General features: G+C 34.3%; 1 protein-coding gene across 4 annotated transcripts in view; it reads right to left on the bottom strand.

The window, feature by feature from the left end:
* Trpc1 (transient receptor potential cation channel subfamily C member 1) overlaps positions 1–19,727 on the bottom strand; it is a 93,743-nt gene that overhangs the window by 17,755 nt on the left and 56,261 nt on the right. For all 4 annotated transcript variants that reach the window (XM_005006721.4, XM_003476758.5, XM_063249123.1 and 1 more), the window contains 2 exons: positions 7,714–7,853; positions 5,652–5,795 (listed from right to left, as the gene is read on the bottom strand). In XM_005006721.4, coding sequence (XP_005006778.1) covers positions 5,652–5,795; positions 7,714–7,853 — 284 coding nt within the window. The remainder of the gene's footprint in view (positions 1–5,651; positions 5,796–7,713; positions 7,854–19,727) is intronic.

The following is a 19,727-nucleotide window of genomic DNA, read 5'->3' as shown; positions in this document are numbered from 1 at the left end:
GTACTGGGGATATGGTTAAGTGGCACAGTGCCTGCCTGTCAAGCACGAGATCATGAGTTCCATTCTAGATAGCAAAAAAATTTTTTCTTAAATTTAACAAGGCTGACTTATGTAATTAGTCAAATCCAGCTTCAAATTAAATTCCTAGTAGTGTCAATTCTTCAAAAACAGCACATGGTCACTCTGACAGATAGAAAATGTAGCCACAGACAAGTGGACAAACTCATAGCCCACTAAAGTAGGCCAGCTCACTAAACAGGAAAATGTGCTAAGTTTTAGGTATAAGACAAGCTAGTAACCCAGGCTTTGCAGCAGTGACTAGGACATGCAGCACTTTTCAAAGCTTTATGTTTTCCTTACTTAGCCTCCTTGCAAAATTCTGACAGATGAACTAAGGAGCGTTTAGAATGAGAAAGGTCAAAATAGATGAGAAAGGGAAGAAACAATTTCCTCTTTAAATGTATTAATTAATGACAGTTTTATTAGGTCACCTTGGGGAGGAAAACTATTCATTGAGATCATGAATGCTCAGAATAAAGCCATAGTGTATCAGGAGAACTTAGTAATTTATGACATACAAACTTAGTAACTGTTGTTGGTAAGCACAGAAAAAATTACCTTTGAAGAAAGATAATTCACTGCAAACTTATAGGTAAATAAGGTTTTTCAAGAGTGACTTCATATATTAATTTTTAAAATTTAGTAAAATTGTAGAAGCTTTAACAATGCTTTAAACAATAAACGTGATCAATTTCCAGCTGAGCAATATTAAATGAGGACACCACAAACTTCATGACTTATCTTGGAAAGCATATTAGTTCTTATATAACATGGAAAAGCCAAAAGTAGAACAGAATATTCAGGAGATGAATACTGTCTGGAAGACAACTAACTATTTATGTGAAAGGTAAATATTAAAATATAGCATATTTATTTTAGACTGAGGAAGATTACAAGGTTTAAATATTTGTAAATGTTACAATCATATGTTCTTAAATATTTACTTACTTAAAACTACTTGATAGTTTTGAGAAATATGAAAATTTAAGAAATAAAAGAGAAAGATAATTAAAATACCAATACTAAGATTTACAAAGTTAATGCTAGTATACACAGAGAAAAAAATATCCTGGTAATAGAAAAATGGAAATGAATCTGGGTTCAGTGATGCACGCTTACAATTCTAGCTCATGAAGCTGAGGAGAGAGAACTGCTCGAGGCCAGGAGCAATTGAGGCCAGCTTAGGTAGAGACCCTATCTCACACATACATATACACAAAAACAAAGGACAAAAGGAGGGAGGAAAAGAAAGGAAAGGAAAAACACAAACTACCTGGTTAGTGTAGCTTTAAATAATATGGTGCCAAATGATATTTAAGTAGCATGAGTATATTTTTATATTGCTTATTTACCAGAAAATAAACATAATCATTTGCAAAGAAAAAGAAATACCGAGGTATTATAAGGATCATATCTTTTGGTCTGATAATACAATTTCTGAAAACTTATCCTTAGGAAATACTTTACTAGAGGCAAAAAGCATCATATACAGTTTTATGTAGAATAGTGAAAACAACTTAAATACCTTAGGGAAGAAACATTATTATTAGCATTCATATCAAGGGAAAAGCCAGAAAAAAGAAGCAATAATAACAATTTCTAGTCATTTGCCTTGTAATTCTCCCAGAATAAAGTCATAATTATCTAAAAGTTTAATCTAATCAACATATCCGTGCTTGAAATTCTCCTTTGCATGTGTGAAAATATTTAAAATGTCCGGCACAGAGACTTTCAGATATTAGCCCAGTTTGTCTTTTACAGCCTCATCTCCCCAGCTTCACTTCACAGGCCAAGTAAATGGATGTTCCATCTTCTTTTATGCTTTATCACTACACACCCTCACAGAACTCTCCTTTTGTTCTCTGTAGGCAAGCTTCTCATCCCTCAAGGCTCAGATCAATTGTTACTTCCTCTAAGAAGTCTTGCTGATTTTCTCTAGGTACTCCCTGTCTCACCCTCCCAAAATAACTGCTTGTTATCTCTAAAGTAGCATTTTCATTTTATACCAATACTCATGTTTGTCTCCTTTAGCAGTATTTAAGGGTAGTCACCATATCTTAGTTAAATGAACAGCAGAGGGAAAACTAGAAAGCTCAAATATGTAGAAATCAAATAATACCTCCTGAACAATTACTGGGTCAAAGAAGAAATTAAAAGAGATAAAGGAAATTAGAAAATACCTTAGGACTAAAATGAAAACACAACATACAAAAACTTATGGGATGCAATAAAAGTAGTAGTAAGAAGGAATTTCATACACCTACCTTAAAAAGCTCAATCTAACTTTAATATCTCTAAAACTAGAAAAAGAAAAATAAACTAAGCCTAAAGTTAGCAAGAGGAAAGAAATAATATAAATTAGAGCAGAAATAAACAAATTAGAAAACAGAAAAATTTAATGAAACTAATGTTTTTGTTTGCCTGCTTGTCTTTTGTTTTTGTCTTTCTGAGACAAGGTTTTGCTATGCAGTTCAGATTTGCCTTGAACTCACTTTGTAGCCTAGGCTGGCCTTGAACTTGCAGTAATCTTCCTGCCTCAGCCTCTCCAGTGCTGGGATTAGAGGTACATCACCACTCCTGGCTAATGGTTTTTGAAAAGGTAAACAAAATAGACAAAGCTTTAAACTAAGAGAAAAAAAAAGAGTCAAACATAAAATTAGAAATGACATTAAAATGATGCTACAGAAATAAGGGATTACAAAACACTAACTGTGAATCAATATATACCAACAAACTCTACAGCCTAGAAAAAAATAAATTCCCAGAAACATACAACCAGCCAACATTGAGTCATGAAGACACAGAAAGTCTGAAAAGATTTATAACTATTATGAAGATAAATCAATAATCAAAATTTCCCAAGAAAAGCCCAGGACAAGTAAACTTCATTGAAAATTCTAAGAAATATTTAAAGAAGAATTAATATCAAAACTTCTCAAATTCTTTGAAAAAGCTAAAGAGAAGGAAACACTTTTAAACTCATTTTATGAGGGTAGCTTTACTCTTATACTAACAATAGACACAGACACTATAAGAGAACTAACTATAGGTCAGTATCTTTGGTGAACATCAGTATAGAAATCTTCAGCAACAACAATTATCAAATTAAAATCCAAAAGCTAATTGAAATCTTACTTCTAACCAATAGGAATTTATTCTTGGGATACAAAGAAAAAATAAATGTGGTGCACTACATTTAAAATTGAATGTTGGGTGTGGTGGTGCACTCCGGTAATCCTCACACTTGGGAGGCTAAGGCAGGAGGATCACTGCAAGTTCGAGACCAGCCTAGGCTACAAAGTAAGCCCAAGGTCAGCCTGAACTATATAGAGACCCTGTCTCAAAAAGACAAAAAAAAAAGAATGAATGACAAGTGTCACATGATCATCTCAATAGACCTACAAAAGATGTCTGGTGAAATTTGACAACTCCTTTTTATAATAAAAACAACAAAAAACTTCTCACCTATAATCACAGTTAAGAGGATAATGAGGAAGTCTGTCTGAGCTAAAGGGGATTAACACCAGATTGAATAATACAGCAAGACCCCATCTTAAAACAAATAAGAAACTTCTAAACAAACTAGGCAGCAGGAATTATCTCACCATAATAAAAGGCAAACTAACTGTAGAGGGAAATTACCTCTACATAATAAAGGCCATATATGAAAGCTCACAGATAAAACCATATTTCATGGTGAAAAAAATGAAAGCATTTTCATTAAAACCTGGAACAAGACAAGGATGTTCACTCTTGACACTTCTATTCAACATAATAGTACTATTCAAAGCATCAGAAAAGCAAAACAACAACAACAACAAAAAACCCCAAACCAAACAAAACCCCACAAAAAACAAAACGGAATCCAAATTGGAAAGATAAAAATTAAAATTGTCCCTACTTGAATACAATATGACCTTTTATGTAGAAAACCATGAAGACGCCACAAACAAAACTAAGAAAAAAATTCAATATAGATTCAGGAAATAACAATTGTTCTTTCTATACATGAACTTGAAATTAGGATAACATACGCAACTTAAAGCAGAAAAGATTTACTTTGGCTCATGGTTTCAGAGAATTCAGTCCAAGGTAAATTGGCTGCAAAGTGCAAACATCATGGCAGAAGGTCCTGGTAAACGAAAGCTGTTCACATCATGGCAGACAGCAAGGATAGAGCCCAAGAAGAGACATACCCTTCAAAGCCAAACTTCCAGGGACCTACCTCCTCCAACTAGGCCCTACTTCTTAACAGCCAGTCAGCTGATGAACTAATCACTAGATGAATCCATTAATGAGGCTAGTGCTCTCTACGGCCTCACCTCTTAACAGTTTTGCATTGAGCATCAAACCATTAATACCATTAACACATGAGTCTCTGGAAGATACTTCATATTTAAACCATAACACTTACACACTGAAAACTATAAAACATAGATAAAACTAATTTAAAAAGGCACAAATGGAAAGGCATTCTATGTTCATGGACTGGAAGATACAATATTGTAAAAATGTCCAAATTACCTTAATTGGTGTAGGGAGTTAATACAATCCCTACATAATACATAATCTATGTGGCATTTTTTAACATATATATAAAAAAAAGTTCTAAAATTCACATGAACTCAAACAGATAATCCTGAGGAAAAAGAAAAAAAGCTAATGGCACCACATTTCCTGATTTTAATATATATTTCAGGGCCAGGGATATAGCCCAGTGGGTATAGCACCTGCCTGGTAAGTACAAAGTTGTGAATTCGATTTCCAGTACCCAAAACAATATATATTACAAAGTTATAGCAATTATAATAGTAAGGTACTGTAATGGTACTAAAAATATAAAAAATGTAAAAGGTACTATCATGTCACTAAATTACTAATAAATTTTGACTTATGAAGGAAAAATGAATACATTTCATTTTCAGAGTTATAAGAATATTATGCAGAGTTAGGAAAATTGACCTCTCCTCCTAAAAATAACCAAAAAGCTTTGTGGTATAAAGTCAACTAATTTTGAGTCCTTTATTAATGTAAAGAGGCTAAACTTAGCTTTGGACCCTCACATATAATAATCATACTAATTTGGACAAATCACATATCGAAAACTCAGTTTCCTTAAAAATAAAGTAATATAAAACATAAAACTGAACTATTTAACTTCTATGAATTTTACTATTTTCCAACATCACATTCATATTTATTTTACGAAAGTAAAATATTTTTAAATAAAGCTTACATTTTCCACTTATTTATACAGGACCTCTCTTACAATTTAGAACACTTTAAAGTTTTAAATGTATGATTCATTTCAACAAAAAGTAAATTTTTGTATGCTATTATCTGAGTTATAATTACTTTAAATCCATCAGTGTTCTGGAGTGAAGGAATAGACCACAACTTAAAAAAGCCTGACAGCAAATGATTAATACTAAGACAGAAGCAATGTAGATGAACAGTGCCCTTCTAACTACTAATCATTTTCCAAGATAAAGTTTAGTTTTAACATTATGAGAAAACAATGTTCCAGTGGTTAAGTAGAAAGACAAAGTAATAATGAAATCTAACAAATTTTTTTAAGAAACTTTGTTTACCTGTAAAGGCCCCAAGATAGAGCTGGTTGTATACATAAAAAACAGTCGAAGATAACTCAGAACATTTGCAAATGCAAAAAGCCCTTCTGCCACAAGTGTAGGATGAAATGCATCCCAGTCCTTCCGATCAGCAAAATCATGAAACTAGGGTTCAAAGAAAAACCAAAAGTAAACAATATTCTCAGGAAAATGAAAACAAATATTCTGAAGTTTCTGAAAGAAAACTACTTTAATATGCTTCCTTGTAGGGAGAATCTCCATTTATGCTTTACAAAGTTTTTCTTCTGTAATAAAACAATGCTTTAAGTAAATATATTTCTATGTATATGAGATAGGATCAATCTGTATGAAGAAATTCTTAAGTTTTAAAAAATGTAAAACTAAAATTGTCAACAAATTTTAAGAATGAAATAAATTCATTCTTAAATTCCCAAATGTAAGTTTGTATGTTTTCAATGAATTAGCTATTATATTAGGCCAACCTAGTCCTCTGACTCAGGATTATAGAATGGATCATGAAAGAGAAGTAGGGTAGAAGGAAGAAGGGAAAGAGGGAAAAAAAAAAAAAAACAGAGCAGAGAAAGGCAAAGGAGGAGAAGGGGGTGAGGGAAGAGGAGGGGGAGAGAGGAGAGAGAAGGAGAGGAGACCAGGAGAGGGACAAGGAGAGGAACAGGGAAGGGGAAGAGTGGAGGGGGAGGGAGAGCAAGCTCAGCTGAGCTGCAAGGACTAGTCTAAGACACATACTCGTCTACACGTAACAACTAATATTACTTCCTTTTATTTTCAAAATGTCTTTTTTTTGTTTGGATAATGAATTACAGACCTACCACACTTACAGAACTAAAAAGATCAGTGTGAAAAGCAATGCTATGTAATCTCTTTAACAAAAGGACTTATCTATATAAGATGAATTTTTCTTAGTTACTTTATATTCTGTTGTCCAATGTGCTTAAGTAATATGTTGCATACTACTGACCAATAAAAGGAATAGAATTTTTAAAATAAGATAAACTGATATAAGAGAATCACTTTCCTTTTTTATAATCTATAAATCAGTAAATAAATATAATACATATAATATAATTATTTCAGTTCCTTGGTCATGTCACCCCAAAAGAATTCTAAACTCAGGACTTAAAGATTGTCAACATACTATCTAATTATCCTTTCTGGCCTTGGAAGGGTATAACTCTTGATGAAAGTAAAATTAGGACCGGGGATTTAGCTCAGTGGCATAAGCACCTGCCTTAAAATTATATGTTCACAAGACTAGATCTGTATTAAATTCTGAGTAAAAATGAGAAAAACTCATCAGAAAAAATAATTATACTTGTAACATTACTTTTTAAGCTATAAAAGATAACCATTAATATGTCAAATATTAATTTCATTAAGATAAATTCTTTTTCAGACTAATATAAAGACCTTTAACATGAATCATTTTAAATTATGTCCTCATTTAAAGTATATACAGGCTAATGAACTCCATGAACCTAGCTCAGATATAAAGAATTGGCATTTAATAGGAAGAAAATGCCTAGACAGACCTGGACTTAAATCCAGTCTTGGTTTAATATCTCTGAGCTTCATTTTTCTTATTTGCAAAATGGGGATAAGGACTTCTGTCTCATAAAGTCCCTGTGAGGATAAAATGAGATACAGTATATCAAATATCAACCATGGTACCTACTACATAGAAGGTAACATCCTTTACAGATACATTTTTTGTTTGCTTGTTTGTTTCTTTCAATACAGGGTCTTGCTATGTAGCTCAGGCTGGCCTTGAACTCACAATGTAGCCCAGGCTGACCTTGAACATGTTACAATCCCCTGCCTCAGTCTCCTGAGTGCTGGAATTACAGTGTGTGTGACCACATGTGGTTTACAAGTACATTCTTTAAATTATTGGAAAGGTAGAAAACTGTATGTATACATAATAAGTTTTAAAATAAAAACATACCAGACACAGAATTGGCCCTATGTAACTCTGAATTACATAGTTAAGTGTCTTAGTTTTTTGAAATACATTTTTGTGCATTCAGTTGACATAGTAAATAGTTACCTTGTTGTGAGCAACCACTTTGAGAGCAAAAGTTGCCAAATAAAGGGAATTCATGACAAAACTGAGTTGATTTCGAGATTCTTCTAAAAAGTCTTCCAAACCTTCATACCACAGTCTTTTAATGTCTGACCAAATCATCCCTAAAAACGGAAGAAAAAAATTAGATAACACTTTTCTAATTCATAATAAGCTACATAATACTTTCAATCAAGTTATTAAGTAATCACCCTTGGGCTATCTGTACAGCCTTACTCAAAAGGAAAACAAGAACTCTTAAGAGAAATGTTATTAAAATTTGAGAGAAAATAATCATAGGTTTCAGATGACTTAATAAAATAATGTTAATTATGTTTCTTAGATTGATGTGGTGGCACACGCCTGTAATCCCAGCACTTGGGAGACTGAGAAAGGAGGATCACTGAGTTCAAGCACAGCCTAGACTAGTGAGTTTAAGGCCATCTTGGACTACAAAGAGAGCACCTGTCTCAAAAGAAGTTTCTTTGCCTAAGAGATGCTAAGCAATATGAAGCAAGCTAAGAAAACAAATTGATGTTAAACACACACATATATACACACTGTTATGGTTTGTGTCTGGATGTCCCCCCAAAGTCCCATGCAGTCATGGGAGTGGACTTTTTAGAAGTGGTTGAATCTAGTTTATGACTGTTTCCTTGTCTCATGCTGGGATTCATGGTGTGAGTGCTATACCTGCCCTAGGCAGGGTAGTATGCATACACTATACAAGAGGAAAAGAGCTTTCCCCTTCCACTTTTTTTATTCTTGCCTTTGCTATCTCCCCAAAATCCATGAACTGTTGCCTCTTTGCCATGGCATCCTGCCTTGGAGCCAGCTGATTACGGACTGAAACCTCTAAAAACTAAGCTAAGTAAACCTTTTCTTCTCTAATTTCGGGGCATCAAGTATTTTGTCTCAGCAAAAAGAAAAAAGTAACAAGCATGTGTGCACACACACACGTATGTTTGGCCTGGATTCTTTTCTTTCACAATTTATTCTTAATACTTCAGTGATCTCATCTAGTCTAATGGTTTACAATATCATCTATATAGCAAAGATTCTCAAATGCACACATTTAAACTCAACTTATATTCCTATAATAATTTATTTCTCTAAGCCTCTCTACACAAAAGGACTTGGATATTCTGCATCTCCAACTGGAAATGTGTCTAAACCAAACTCCTAATTTCTGTCCCCAAAATTCTTTCCACCTGCAGACTTCCCTTTCTCAGTTAATGGTGAATCCATTTTTCTATTCAATCAAAATGCTCTTCAAGTATCCCTGCCTTCTGTTTTTTTTTTTTAACCGTATATGCAATGCAAAGGCAAAACATGTTGGCTTTACTTTTAAAATATATTTAGGATATAATCCCTCTCAAAACCACTTCAATCTCTGTAGACATTAAACCAAATCCACTCATTCAAAAGTCTGAATCTGTTCGGATACTTTTTTTTTTTTTTTTTTTTTTGCGCTAGTTGATCTATTTGTGACAGTGGAGTATTGAGGTTCCCTATTACAATTGCTTTAGTGCTTGCTTGATTTTTCATGTCTGTTAATATTTGTTTTATATAGTTGAATGTGCATACATATTTATTATTATCCTTTCCTCTTGGATTGTTCTCTTTACTAGGATGTAGTGACCTTGTCTCTCTTAATCAGTCTTGACTTGAAATCCAATTTGTTGTAAACAGAATAGCTACTTCTGCTTTTTTCCTGGTTCCTGTCACATGGAATATTTTTTTGCATCCTTTGACTTTCAGTCTATGAATTTCATTTTGAATTAAATATCCTTCTTGTATGCAGCATATTGTTGGATCTTGTTTTTTAACTTGTTTGGCCAGTGTTTATTTTGATAGGTGAATTGAGGTCATTAACATTGATGGCTATAACTAATACATTTTGACTTGTCCATGTCATGTTATTTTCCTGTTGTTGGTTCCATCTTTCTCCTTTAATTGCTTTAATTGCTGGTAGATTCACTTTTATGGGTTCACGGAGTTGTAGTGTTTGTTATCTCTTTCTATAATGTCCTTCAGAACATTTTGGAGTGCTGGTTTATTGGTCATGAATTTCTTCAGTTCTTCTTTGTCATGGAAGTATCTTATTCCTCAATCAATTCTGAAAGATAGTTTTGCAGGATACATCAATCTGTTAGGGCTTAAAATACTTCACCCCATTCTCTCCTTGACTTGAGGGTTTATATGGAAAAGTCTACTGTGATTCTGAGGGGCTTTCTTTTATAAATGATTTCTTTTCTCTAACAGCTTTTACTTTCTGTACTTATGTTGAATTTCTGGAATCTTAACAATTCTATGCCTTGATGTAGTTTTTTCTGTTTTGATCATGGCTAATTGGAGTTCTATATGTCTCAATTACCTACAGGTCCAATTCTTTTTTCACTTATCTGTATATGACCAATTCTTTTTTCATGCTTGGGAAAGTTTTCTGTCATATCTGTGAACAGGGTTTTTTTAATGTCATCTGTGCTATTTCACTGACTCTGATCACTACTGTTTTTCTTCTTTGCATCATCCAGTAGCTCTTAGATTAATTTTTCATAGTCTTATCACTAATTGCAATGTTGTCTTCTAGATCTGATTCTTTGTCCTTACAGTGGCTTATCTGCACGTTTTCAATAGAATTTTTAAAATTTTATTAACATCCTAACATGTTAGGTAACTAAAAATGAAAATTGGACAAACTTAGAGCAGATCTGAAGCCTCATATAACAGGGAAACTTACATACGCAACTAATTGTTTTTTTTTTAATTTTGAAGAATATAACACCAAATGACACAAAACAAAATAAGAGTCAATCAAAACAAAAGGATCAACGTAGTACATGACTTAAAAACAAAATATAAGGAGATCAATGATGACTACCATAATACCTCTTGTTATCTTCAAAAGAACTGCCCATATCATCAGTCATTATAAAATTGAACAAAACAGTACAGAACAAAACCAATAAAAACAAAACATTGAAGACATGATAAGACTTCAAAAGAAGATAATAGTCCAACCAGAATGGGTATCATAGTGTCTTCAAAGTAGTTGCCTATACCATCAGAGTTGATATTATCAAACAAAACAGAATAGAATAAAATCAGTCAAAACAAAATAGTGAAAGCAATACAGAACTTCATATCAACCCAATAGGAAATAAAAAATGGTTACCGTAATGTATCCTGCTATCTTTGGAATAGCTGTTCAAACCATCAATTCTAATACAAGTAGACAAACTGAAACAGAATAAAACCAAACTAAACAAAACAATGAAAACAATATGGGTTTCAAACTATGATAATAGATTAACAATGGCCACTGCCTTCCCTTTTTAGACAATTCTTCCCCTTTCACTTTCATAGGATGTATTACATTTTGGATCCCACTAATTCTTTTAGTCTTATATTAGGGAGGCAACTCAGTATTCATCTAAATGATTCTGAACCTTTTTACTCCTGAACATGACCTCAGCTGTATCCATTTGTCTACAGAGCTTCAAGATTATCTTTCTTTATAGCTGAGTAGTTTTCCATTGTATAAATGTGTCATGGCTTTCTAACCAATCTGCAACTGATGGGCAAGCTCCCCCCACTTTGTTTCAATAGAATTTTTAATCCCCTAGATACATGTTGAATCTCAGTCACAGATTCTATGTCTTTCCTACATTGAGCATTCATAGTTTCTATTGTCTTCCTAAGCTCCTCTAATTTTTTTATTATTATCTGTATCTGCTCTAGAATCACTAACCATGTTTTTCATTATGGTCATTGTCTCTGTAGTTACTTGAGAATTTATTTCTGATTTGATTCTTTCTAAAACCTCATTTATCTATTTTGTTAATTCTACTGACATCACCTCAGAGAATCACACAGAGGTGGGCAGTGTTTGAGTTGTTCCTCCATGTTGCTCTCTGGGTTTGCCTTTGGTGAACTGGATGTCTGGAGTTGCATACTGTTTAAGTGTCTTCTCGTTTTCTGTTTTTTTTTTTTTTTTTTCTTTCCCAACAGTTTCAATCCTGAGTTGATGCTTATGAATTGCTTATGACAAATAGCTTTATTGCTAGTCTTTAGAACCTTTAGGAAATTAGTGTCTCAGAGGTGTCTTCCAGGTGTAGCTGGCTCTTCAGTTTTGAGTCTTTTCAAGATTCCATTTCTTTAAATTATTGGGGATGAGAGGTTGCTGCCTATTTGGCCTAGCACTTCTCTGGCACTGGCCTATAGTATTTTTTGTGACTCATAAGCAATCTCAATCTTGGCATACCAGGAAGAACAATTACATCACCTGGGCTAAAGTAGTACAATCGACATCAAACACATTTTAGAAACTGATAAACACTGGTACCTATCAATTTGTCACCTTTAACTGTATGAACTAGATTTGTGGTTATAGACCAAAATCTAAAACAAGAAAGTTGTACACTGTAAATATGCTCTCAGTATTGCAGTTTTATCCTCAGGGGAGAAAATTTAAAAGGAGTCATGTGTAAAAACTAGGGGATTAGAAGAGGATGAGAACAGAAGCAAGGCTGGAGGACAAAGGAAGATTACAACAAACTTTGGGAAACTGGTGAAGAAGACAGAAAGGAAAGAGAGGAAGAGAACAAGAAGTCATCAAGAAGCAAGCCCTCTCTGTGAATTGGTGCCATGTGCAGGCTGCTGGGGGGACAGCCAGACGCCAACCTTTTCCTGTGAGCCAGTGTCATTTGCAGACTGCGGGGGAAGAGAACAAGAATCATCAAGAAGCACACCCTCCCTGCAAATTAGCGCCATGCATAGGCCACTGGGGGAAGAGCAGCAGATGCCAGCCCCTTCCAGCATGGGCTGTGAAACAAGCAGAGCCAGCCCATCCTAACCACTTCCCCAACCACTGTAAGCTACCAGCTGATCCAGAGAAATGCAACCTGCGATGATAGTTATTGAGGTAAAATACATTTTAATGCTTACAGTGTTTAGTAGTTCACTGACTTTGCAGGTTGAAAGGCAGTAATCTGATCATCTATTCAGAGGATAACAATATATAATGTAGCATCTACAGGGAATCTCCTTCTGAAGGTGGTAACCATTGTTAATTTCCTATTACCTTGCTTTGAAGTCCTGTATCATTTTCATTGTTTTGTCGGGTTGGGTTTTATTTTGTTGTTTTGTTTGACTTTATTATATCTGATGGCCAGGGTAGTTATTTCAAAGATAACAAGATATATTAAGGTAACGATTTTGGATTTACTATTCTCTTGTTTTGAAGTCCTTTATTGCATTCACTGCTTTGTTTTTATTGGTTATATTCTGTGCTGTTTTGTTTGATTTTTACTGCATCTGAAGGTACTTACAGCTTTTTTTGAGAAAACAAGAGGCATTATGGTAATCATTGTTGATTTTGTATTGTTTAGAAGTCTTGTATCACTTATACTGGTTTGTTTTGATTGGCTTTATTCTGTTTCTTTTTTAATTTTTTAAATTTTTTGTCTTTTTCTTTTTTATCGGTACCAGGGATTGAATTCACGACTGCCTGCTTACAAGGCAGGTGCCCCTATTCTGTTTTATTATGCTTTGTTTTGTTGTCTTTAAAATAAAAGTTAAAAAATTAAAAAATAGAAGAAATAAAAACAACAATAAAAAAGTAGACAATGTTTACACTCGTGAAAGCAAGAAAAAATAAAACAAGAGAAAACAGACAAAAAAGGCATGTCTCTGCTGTAACTGGCAGACAGAGTAGGCAGATTTCAGACCTGCATTGATTAATTCCAACAAGTGAGTCAGAGATTTATAGCAGGATAGGGGAGAATCCCAACAAGACTGCACCGTTAGTTTCACTGAATTTCAGGCTAGTTTCTCTTGCTGTGAAGCTGGAACCTACTTTTTTTTAGCATGAAACACGCTGTGTACCTCCTGCCTTCTTGAACTTGCCACTTTGACTTTCTGCTGGTATGAACCTTGTTCTGCCTCACCCTGAAACTGGGAGCTGCTTTATGGAGCCAGCCCACAGGTGCTGTGAATTGTAAGCTCAGTTGGCCCCTCTTCATACTGGCTACCGACCAATAACCCTCTCCTGGGGGACAGGAACCCTAATAACTCAGCAGTCACGGTGGTCTGCTGGGTCCGCTGTTCCATTCCACTGGTGTGGCCTTTGAGATCACCTGTAGTTACTATGCATCTGCAAGTTTCAGCTGCCCCTCCCACACAGTGAGTCACAACTCAGAAGCAGTTTGCCAGCTCTTTCTTCTTCATTAAAGTCTCTCTCTTTGCTCTCCCTGCAGGCTTAAATTTTCTCTTTGGATCCTTGATATGTTCCAGGTAGCCACTTCCCTCCTTCTTCTCTTCCTCATGTTGCTATATTCCAGTGTCTGGACACCAAATCTCGGAGAGGCTCTTTCTCTGCTATTAACCATTCCACTGTCTTCCTGGAAGTCCTTATCCAGACATCCATTTGACCAACTCATCTACTATTTCACATCTTTTTTGCTCACCACTTTCCCTGACCATGCTACTTAACAACTGAAAGCCCCATGCCCCCCCACTACCAATTCCTCTAGCTGTGCTTTTACCTTTTGTAATATTTATCACTTTTTAAAGTTGGATATAATTTGAATATTAGATCTATTATTAATCTACTCTAAGTAATTTCTTTAAGGGTAAGGATCATTATTTTACTAACAGATGTGCCAAATGTCCTGAATAGTGCCTCATATGCAATACTTAAAAAAAAAAAAAGCAAGATCCCTTTCTCTTTCTGTTCAGATGTTCCTCCATAATTTCATATTTCTAAGAGTATCAGAGAGTAGTAATACAACCAAGAATGGTCTTATGGTACATTGTCTCATCAACACATTTTTTAAAAAGAGTATAAGCAACAGAAAATATCATGCTATAAAACAACACATTGGTAAACATCAAATTAAGCCAATCAGAATTATTCTTTGGCTTACTAGTGGGTAAAACAATTCCCTTGTGCATTATATAAAATATTCTTGAAAACTTCTATTCATAACATCTTCATTATGTAGAAGCAAACATTTAAAATTTTTATAGATATGATGCAAAACACTTAAAATTCCCCATGACTAAATTTTACTCAAAATGAGTAAACTAAAAATTGTCAAAAATGTTAGATGAAACAGTCTGGCAGGTAACATTTTATTAACCGAAACACCGTTTGCTTTTATTTGAGGAAGAAGTAGAGATCAGAGAATTATACAAATGGAGCATCCCCAATCTTTACCCAGGACCAGGAGCTATGGAATGAAAACCAGTATAAGCAATGAAATTATTGTATAAGCAGTGTTCAATTTTGTTGGGTCTATTTTTCAAAAAAATAACATTAGTAAGAACAATCCAATCCTCAGTTAATCTTAGGACCTCTTTTTTCATGTTAAACTTTTTCCTTAAATATTTCATCCATGTCCACATTTTTAGCCTATATATATAGTATTTATACATTTTTAACACAGCTTGGACTATCTCCTTAGCTCCATACTACATCTTATTATCTGCCTTAACATCTTTCTTGGATATTTCAAAGACTTCAAACAACATTCCCAAAATATACCGAAGATCAACCCTTTCACAGATTGACAAATCTAGCATCCTGCAATATCTATATTGCTTAACAATTTCCTTTCCCTCACACCTTCTACATATCATGTATTTTCATGTCTTATTATCTTACCTCAGCAAATATCCCTCATTCCTTTCCTTCTCTTTATCACAATCACCCTAGTTCCAGGGTACAAACAGCTCTCATCTAGATACCTAAATAATCTGGATATAAACTCTAACAGCCTCTTATTGGTCAGGTATTCTTGCCACAGCCCTACGCTCCTATCCCACACAATTCTGCACTTTATAGCTAGAATGATCATTTTGCTGTGGTTTATGTCTAGATGTCCCCAGTAGCCTCAAGTGCTCACAGGCAGGGCTTTTGGGGGTAGCTGAATCATCGGTGTGTGATAACTGGATTAGTCTACTGATTGGTTGGGTACAGTTGTAGATGACAAAAATTACTGAAGATGGAAGTCCCACCTTGGTATAGCTGGCATCAATCAGTAGACTTGTAGCCTGGATGGAATATTAAGGGAAAGGAAGGCTCTCTGCTTCTGATCTGTTATGCCATCTTGCATTGGAGTCAACTGACCATAGATTAAAACATCTACAAACTGTGAGCTAAAATAAGCCTTTCCTCCTTTGACTTGTGGGTGTCAGGTATTTTGTTCTGACAATAAAAAAGTAACAAAACATCTTTCAAAAGATGAAAGGGATCATGTCACTTGCCTACTTGAAACCTCTGGTAGTTTTCCATTGTTCTTAGTTTGAACTCAAAATTATTTAACCTCGCCTATATGGATATGCATGGTCTTGTATCTATAGCTTCATCTTGAGTTATGCTCCCCTTATTCTCCCTTCTCCAGTAATATGACCCTTTTCTCAATCTCTTCTTTGTACCATGCTTTCTCTACCACTGTGGTTCTGAACATGACTTTATCCCAACCTAGAATGCTTTTCCAATTCTCCTATACATGACTCATTTTTATAATTTAAATCTTAAGCTTTTTCCTTCCTCTAAATAGCTCTTATACCCTCTGACTAGATAAAATTCTCCTATAATATGCCTACTGTGTTATTACTGTGATCTTCACTCAACATCACATATATCATTAGTGATTTTTTCATTTATCTTTGTGATTCTCAAGCTACTGATGATGCTTTGTTGTTTAATGATTTGACCATTAGCTCAAGGAACGTAGAGGTCATCTTTGTTTCTGGCTATGCTTGGATAAAGTGGGTACATAATGTTTTAAAATATATATATATTTATAATAGCTGTTTGATGATGTTCAGTAATAAAAAGGAAAAGGATATTATTTATATTGTGTACTCATCGACAAATTGTTTCCTTTTCCTCTACCTTGCTTTTTAATAACTTAATCTTGCTTTTTTTCTGAAGAAACTGGTCATCATGAATAAAGTTACTCTGCTCATTGTTTGAATAGTGAATCAAGGAGCTACTTTAGGCAAATGTACTATTCCAACTTGATCATTTATAGCACATTTGGATCTATATATTTGCTATGGATGTCACCCCAAAGTGTTATAGGCTAATAGGTGGGGATTTGGGGAAGTGGCTGGATTTAGGGTGTGTGATATGGATTATAGGTGTGTAAACATGGATTAACGGTGTGATAACTGAATTAGTCCACTGATTAGGAGCATAATTCTGGGTGTGGACAATGGGAAGGCACAATTTGGGTATAAGTGGCACCATTCAAAAGGCTTGTAGCTTGAATGGGATAAAAGGGAAATGGAGCTTTATTGCTGCTGCTTCACTGCTTTACTTCCTTTTGCCTGCTCTGCCATGGACCATTTCTCCTCTGTGATGTCCATTCTGCCGTGCTGCTCTGCCTTGGAAACAGCTAATTATGGACCTCTACGAACTGTGAGGTCCAGTGTAAACTGACATAAACCCTTTCTTCATTCACTTATGGGTGATGGGCATTGTCTCTCAGTGATGAGAAAAGTAACTAAAATAACACTTAAGCCCAGAATGATCAAATTATATTAACATGGTTAAGAAGACATCTTGGGCAAAGTTTATTCAAATACAGTTGTTTCAAAGAAGCTGTGCTGAGAACGTGAAACACTTCCAGGAATTTCACTGGTTCGACTCACACACATCTTCAACTAAGACAGAATATGTTTAGACAATTAATCACACTGTGTGGAGAGGAGTGCATGTGCTTACATGTATAATGTTATTGAAAACAGGGTTATCAAACTTGGAAAAGAAACATAATTTTACCATTATTTTGAAAATCAGTGGTTAACTCTTTGTGATTAGTGAATTTTAATTCACTGCTAAAGTATATAAACTTTAATTGACTTATTCAGACTTCATTAAACTGAATTTTAATTCACAAAATCCAAAAATATTTTTATTACTATTTAAATAATATAGATAAATATTATAAAATTGCATTTCTTTAAGACTAAAATATATATAATAATCTTTCAGAGGTAGCTTAAAAGAATAGAGGGAAAGTGCTTCTTAGAATGCCTTGCAACCTAATTTTTTAATATATCGAGTAACAATGTAAACAAAATTTACATTGGAAATATACACACAGTGCAATAAAGAGAGTATAAATTACTTCCTAAATTAAAACATTAAAGTTTTAGATAAAGTAACAAAAATATAGGAAAATATAAACAAAATATAATTATTTAATATTTAGCATAATAGCATTTAGATGTGCATTATTTTTACTTTACCTACCTTAAACATTAATGTGTCATGGAATGAATACTGCTGAAAGTAAAACCTTGACTGAAAGCAAGTTACATGAAATTACCTGATTATTAATTTAAAATTCCAACATATAAAATTATTTTTATAGCTGGAAAAGGGGACATTATAAAATAATTCTTCTCTAGTAACTGCCACTGTCAAGAATATAGATCAAAAGATGAATATAATTAACCCTTTATTTAAAAAATGATTAATTTTAATACCCTTCAGTATTGTAGTGAACGGAAGAAAAACGCTGAGATTTAAACAAAGGCTGACAATATGGAAAGAAGTATAATACTCATTAAAATAATTGTGGTAGATTGATAACTGGTAGTAAACTGAACAACCAGCTGAACTGAATCAGCGTGGTGCTGAGTTGTACGGTCCGCTTGAGGAATGTTGTCAACATAAAAAGGAGACCTGGAGAGGAAGAAGAGTGTTGGTTCTCCCGGGTGTTGTTGGTTCTCCTGTTGCCATTGGTTCTCCTAGAGGAGCTTGTTAGCTTCTTTGCTAATATGAATTTAGTTGTTATCATCAGAGGTGCTCAGGACCTTGTTGCTGAGAATGGCTGTGGTTCACTTTGGGGGAGCTCTGGTCCTTGTTTTATTACTTCCTGGCTCTGGAGGGGAAGATGGTATGGTTGTTCAGTCTCCAGGAGAAGGTTGTCATGATGGCTTCCTGATATAAACAGCTGTTCTCATTGTCAGAGGAGTTCAGGACCTCACTGCTGAGGATACCTATGGTTCTTTTTAAGGGAGCTCTGGTCTTTACTTTGAGTGTTGCTTCTTGGCTCCAGTGAAGAACCCTCAACCTCCTAGTATAGATCCTTCATCCTGCTGGCACAGACTTTCTAGCTTCCTCTGCTGACCTTGGGGCCTTCCCAGCACAGATTCGTGATACAGACTTGCATGAGACATTTTCATGGGTCCTAGATTTCCAGTTGGACTTGTGAGGGGCACTGTCATGGGTTCTGGATCTTCAGCTGGACTCATGCATGATATTGCCATGGGATCCAGGCCATCAACTGGATTCTTTGGGATCTTTAGTGTGTGGACAGATTTCCTGAACTTTCTGTGTTTGACTCTTTGGGTGACTATTAGAAAATAATTCTGTAAATTATGTGTCCTGCATTGAATTATTTTCCCTCTAAATCCCTAACTATAACAATAGTTTTAAGAAAAAAAGTCTTAATTCTTTTAAAAAGTTGGCATTATTTTTTCAGTGCTGGGTATATAACCAGCAAGGGCCACTGAGTGCTATCCCCCACCCTAAAACCTGTCATTTCTAAAAAGATTTGGTTTTCAGTAAAAAGAACTGATGTATGTAATCAGTGACCAGGGATGCCTTTAAATCTAAATTTAAATATTATTTCTATAATAGAGACAAAGATATAGCTACAAAAGTGCATTTAAGTTTTTGTTAAGAAAACTAATGATATAGTGAAAGAGAAGTTAACTAGTAAAATGTATAGGAGTATAAAATTCATTAAGTTTTAAAATACTTAAGAAAAATTCCAATTCTTACACAAAACAATACTCATTGGTTAACATTATATTTAGTTTTAACAGTCATGAACCACATAGTCTGAGAATATAGAATTTTAAACTTTTACATATCTAAATATGTAATTAAATTATATAATCAAGCTCAGGAAAATTTATCTTTGTGCAAGTGTTAGTTAAATCTTCAATGATGATAGAAATGTTTAAATTCT

The sequence above is a fragment of the Cavia porcellus genome, unplaced genomic scaffold (genome assembly GCF_034190915.1).
Source record: "Cavia porcellus strain 051 isolate PalLab524CR breed Dunkin Hartley unplaced genomic scaffold, mCavPor4.1 scaffold_5, whole genome shotgun sequence".
Taxonomy (NCBI): Eukaryota; Metazoa; Chordata; class Mammalia; order Rodentia; family Caviidae; genus Cavia; species Cavia porcellus.
The sequence above is the reverse complement of the archived record's forward strand: the minus strand, read 5'-3'. Positions and strand labels throughout refer to the sequence as shown.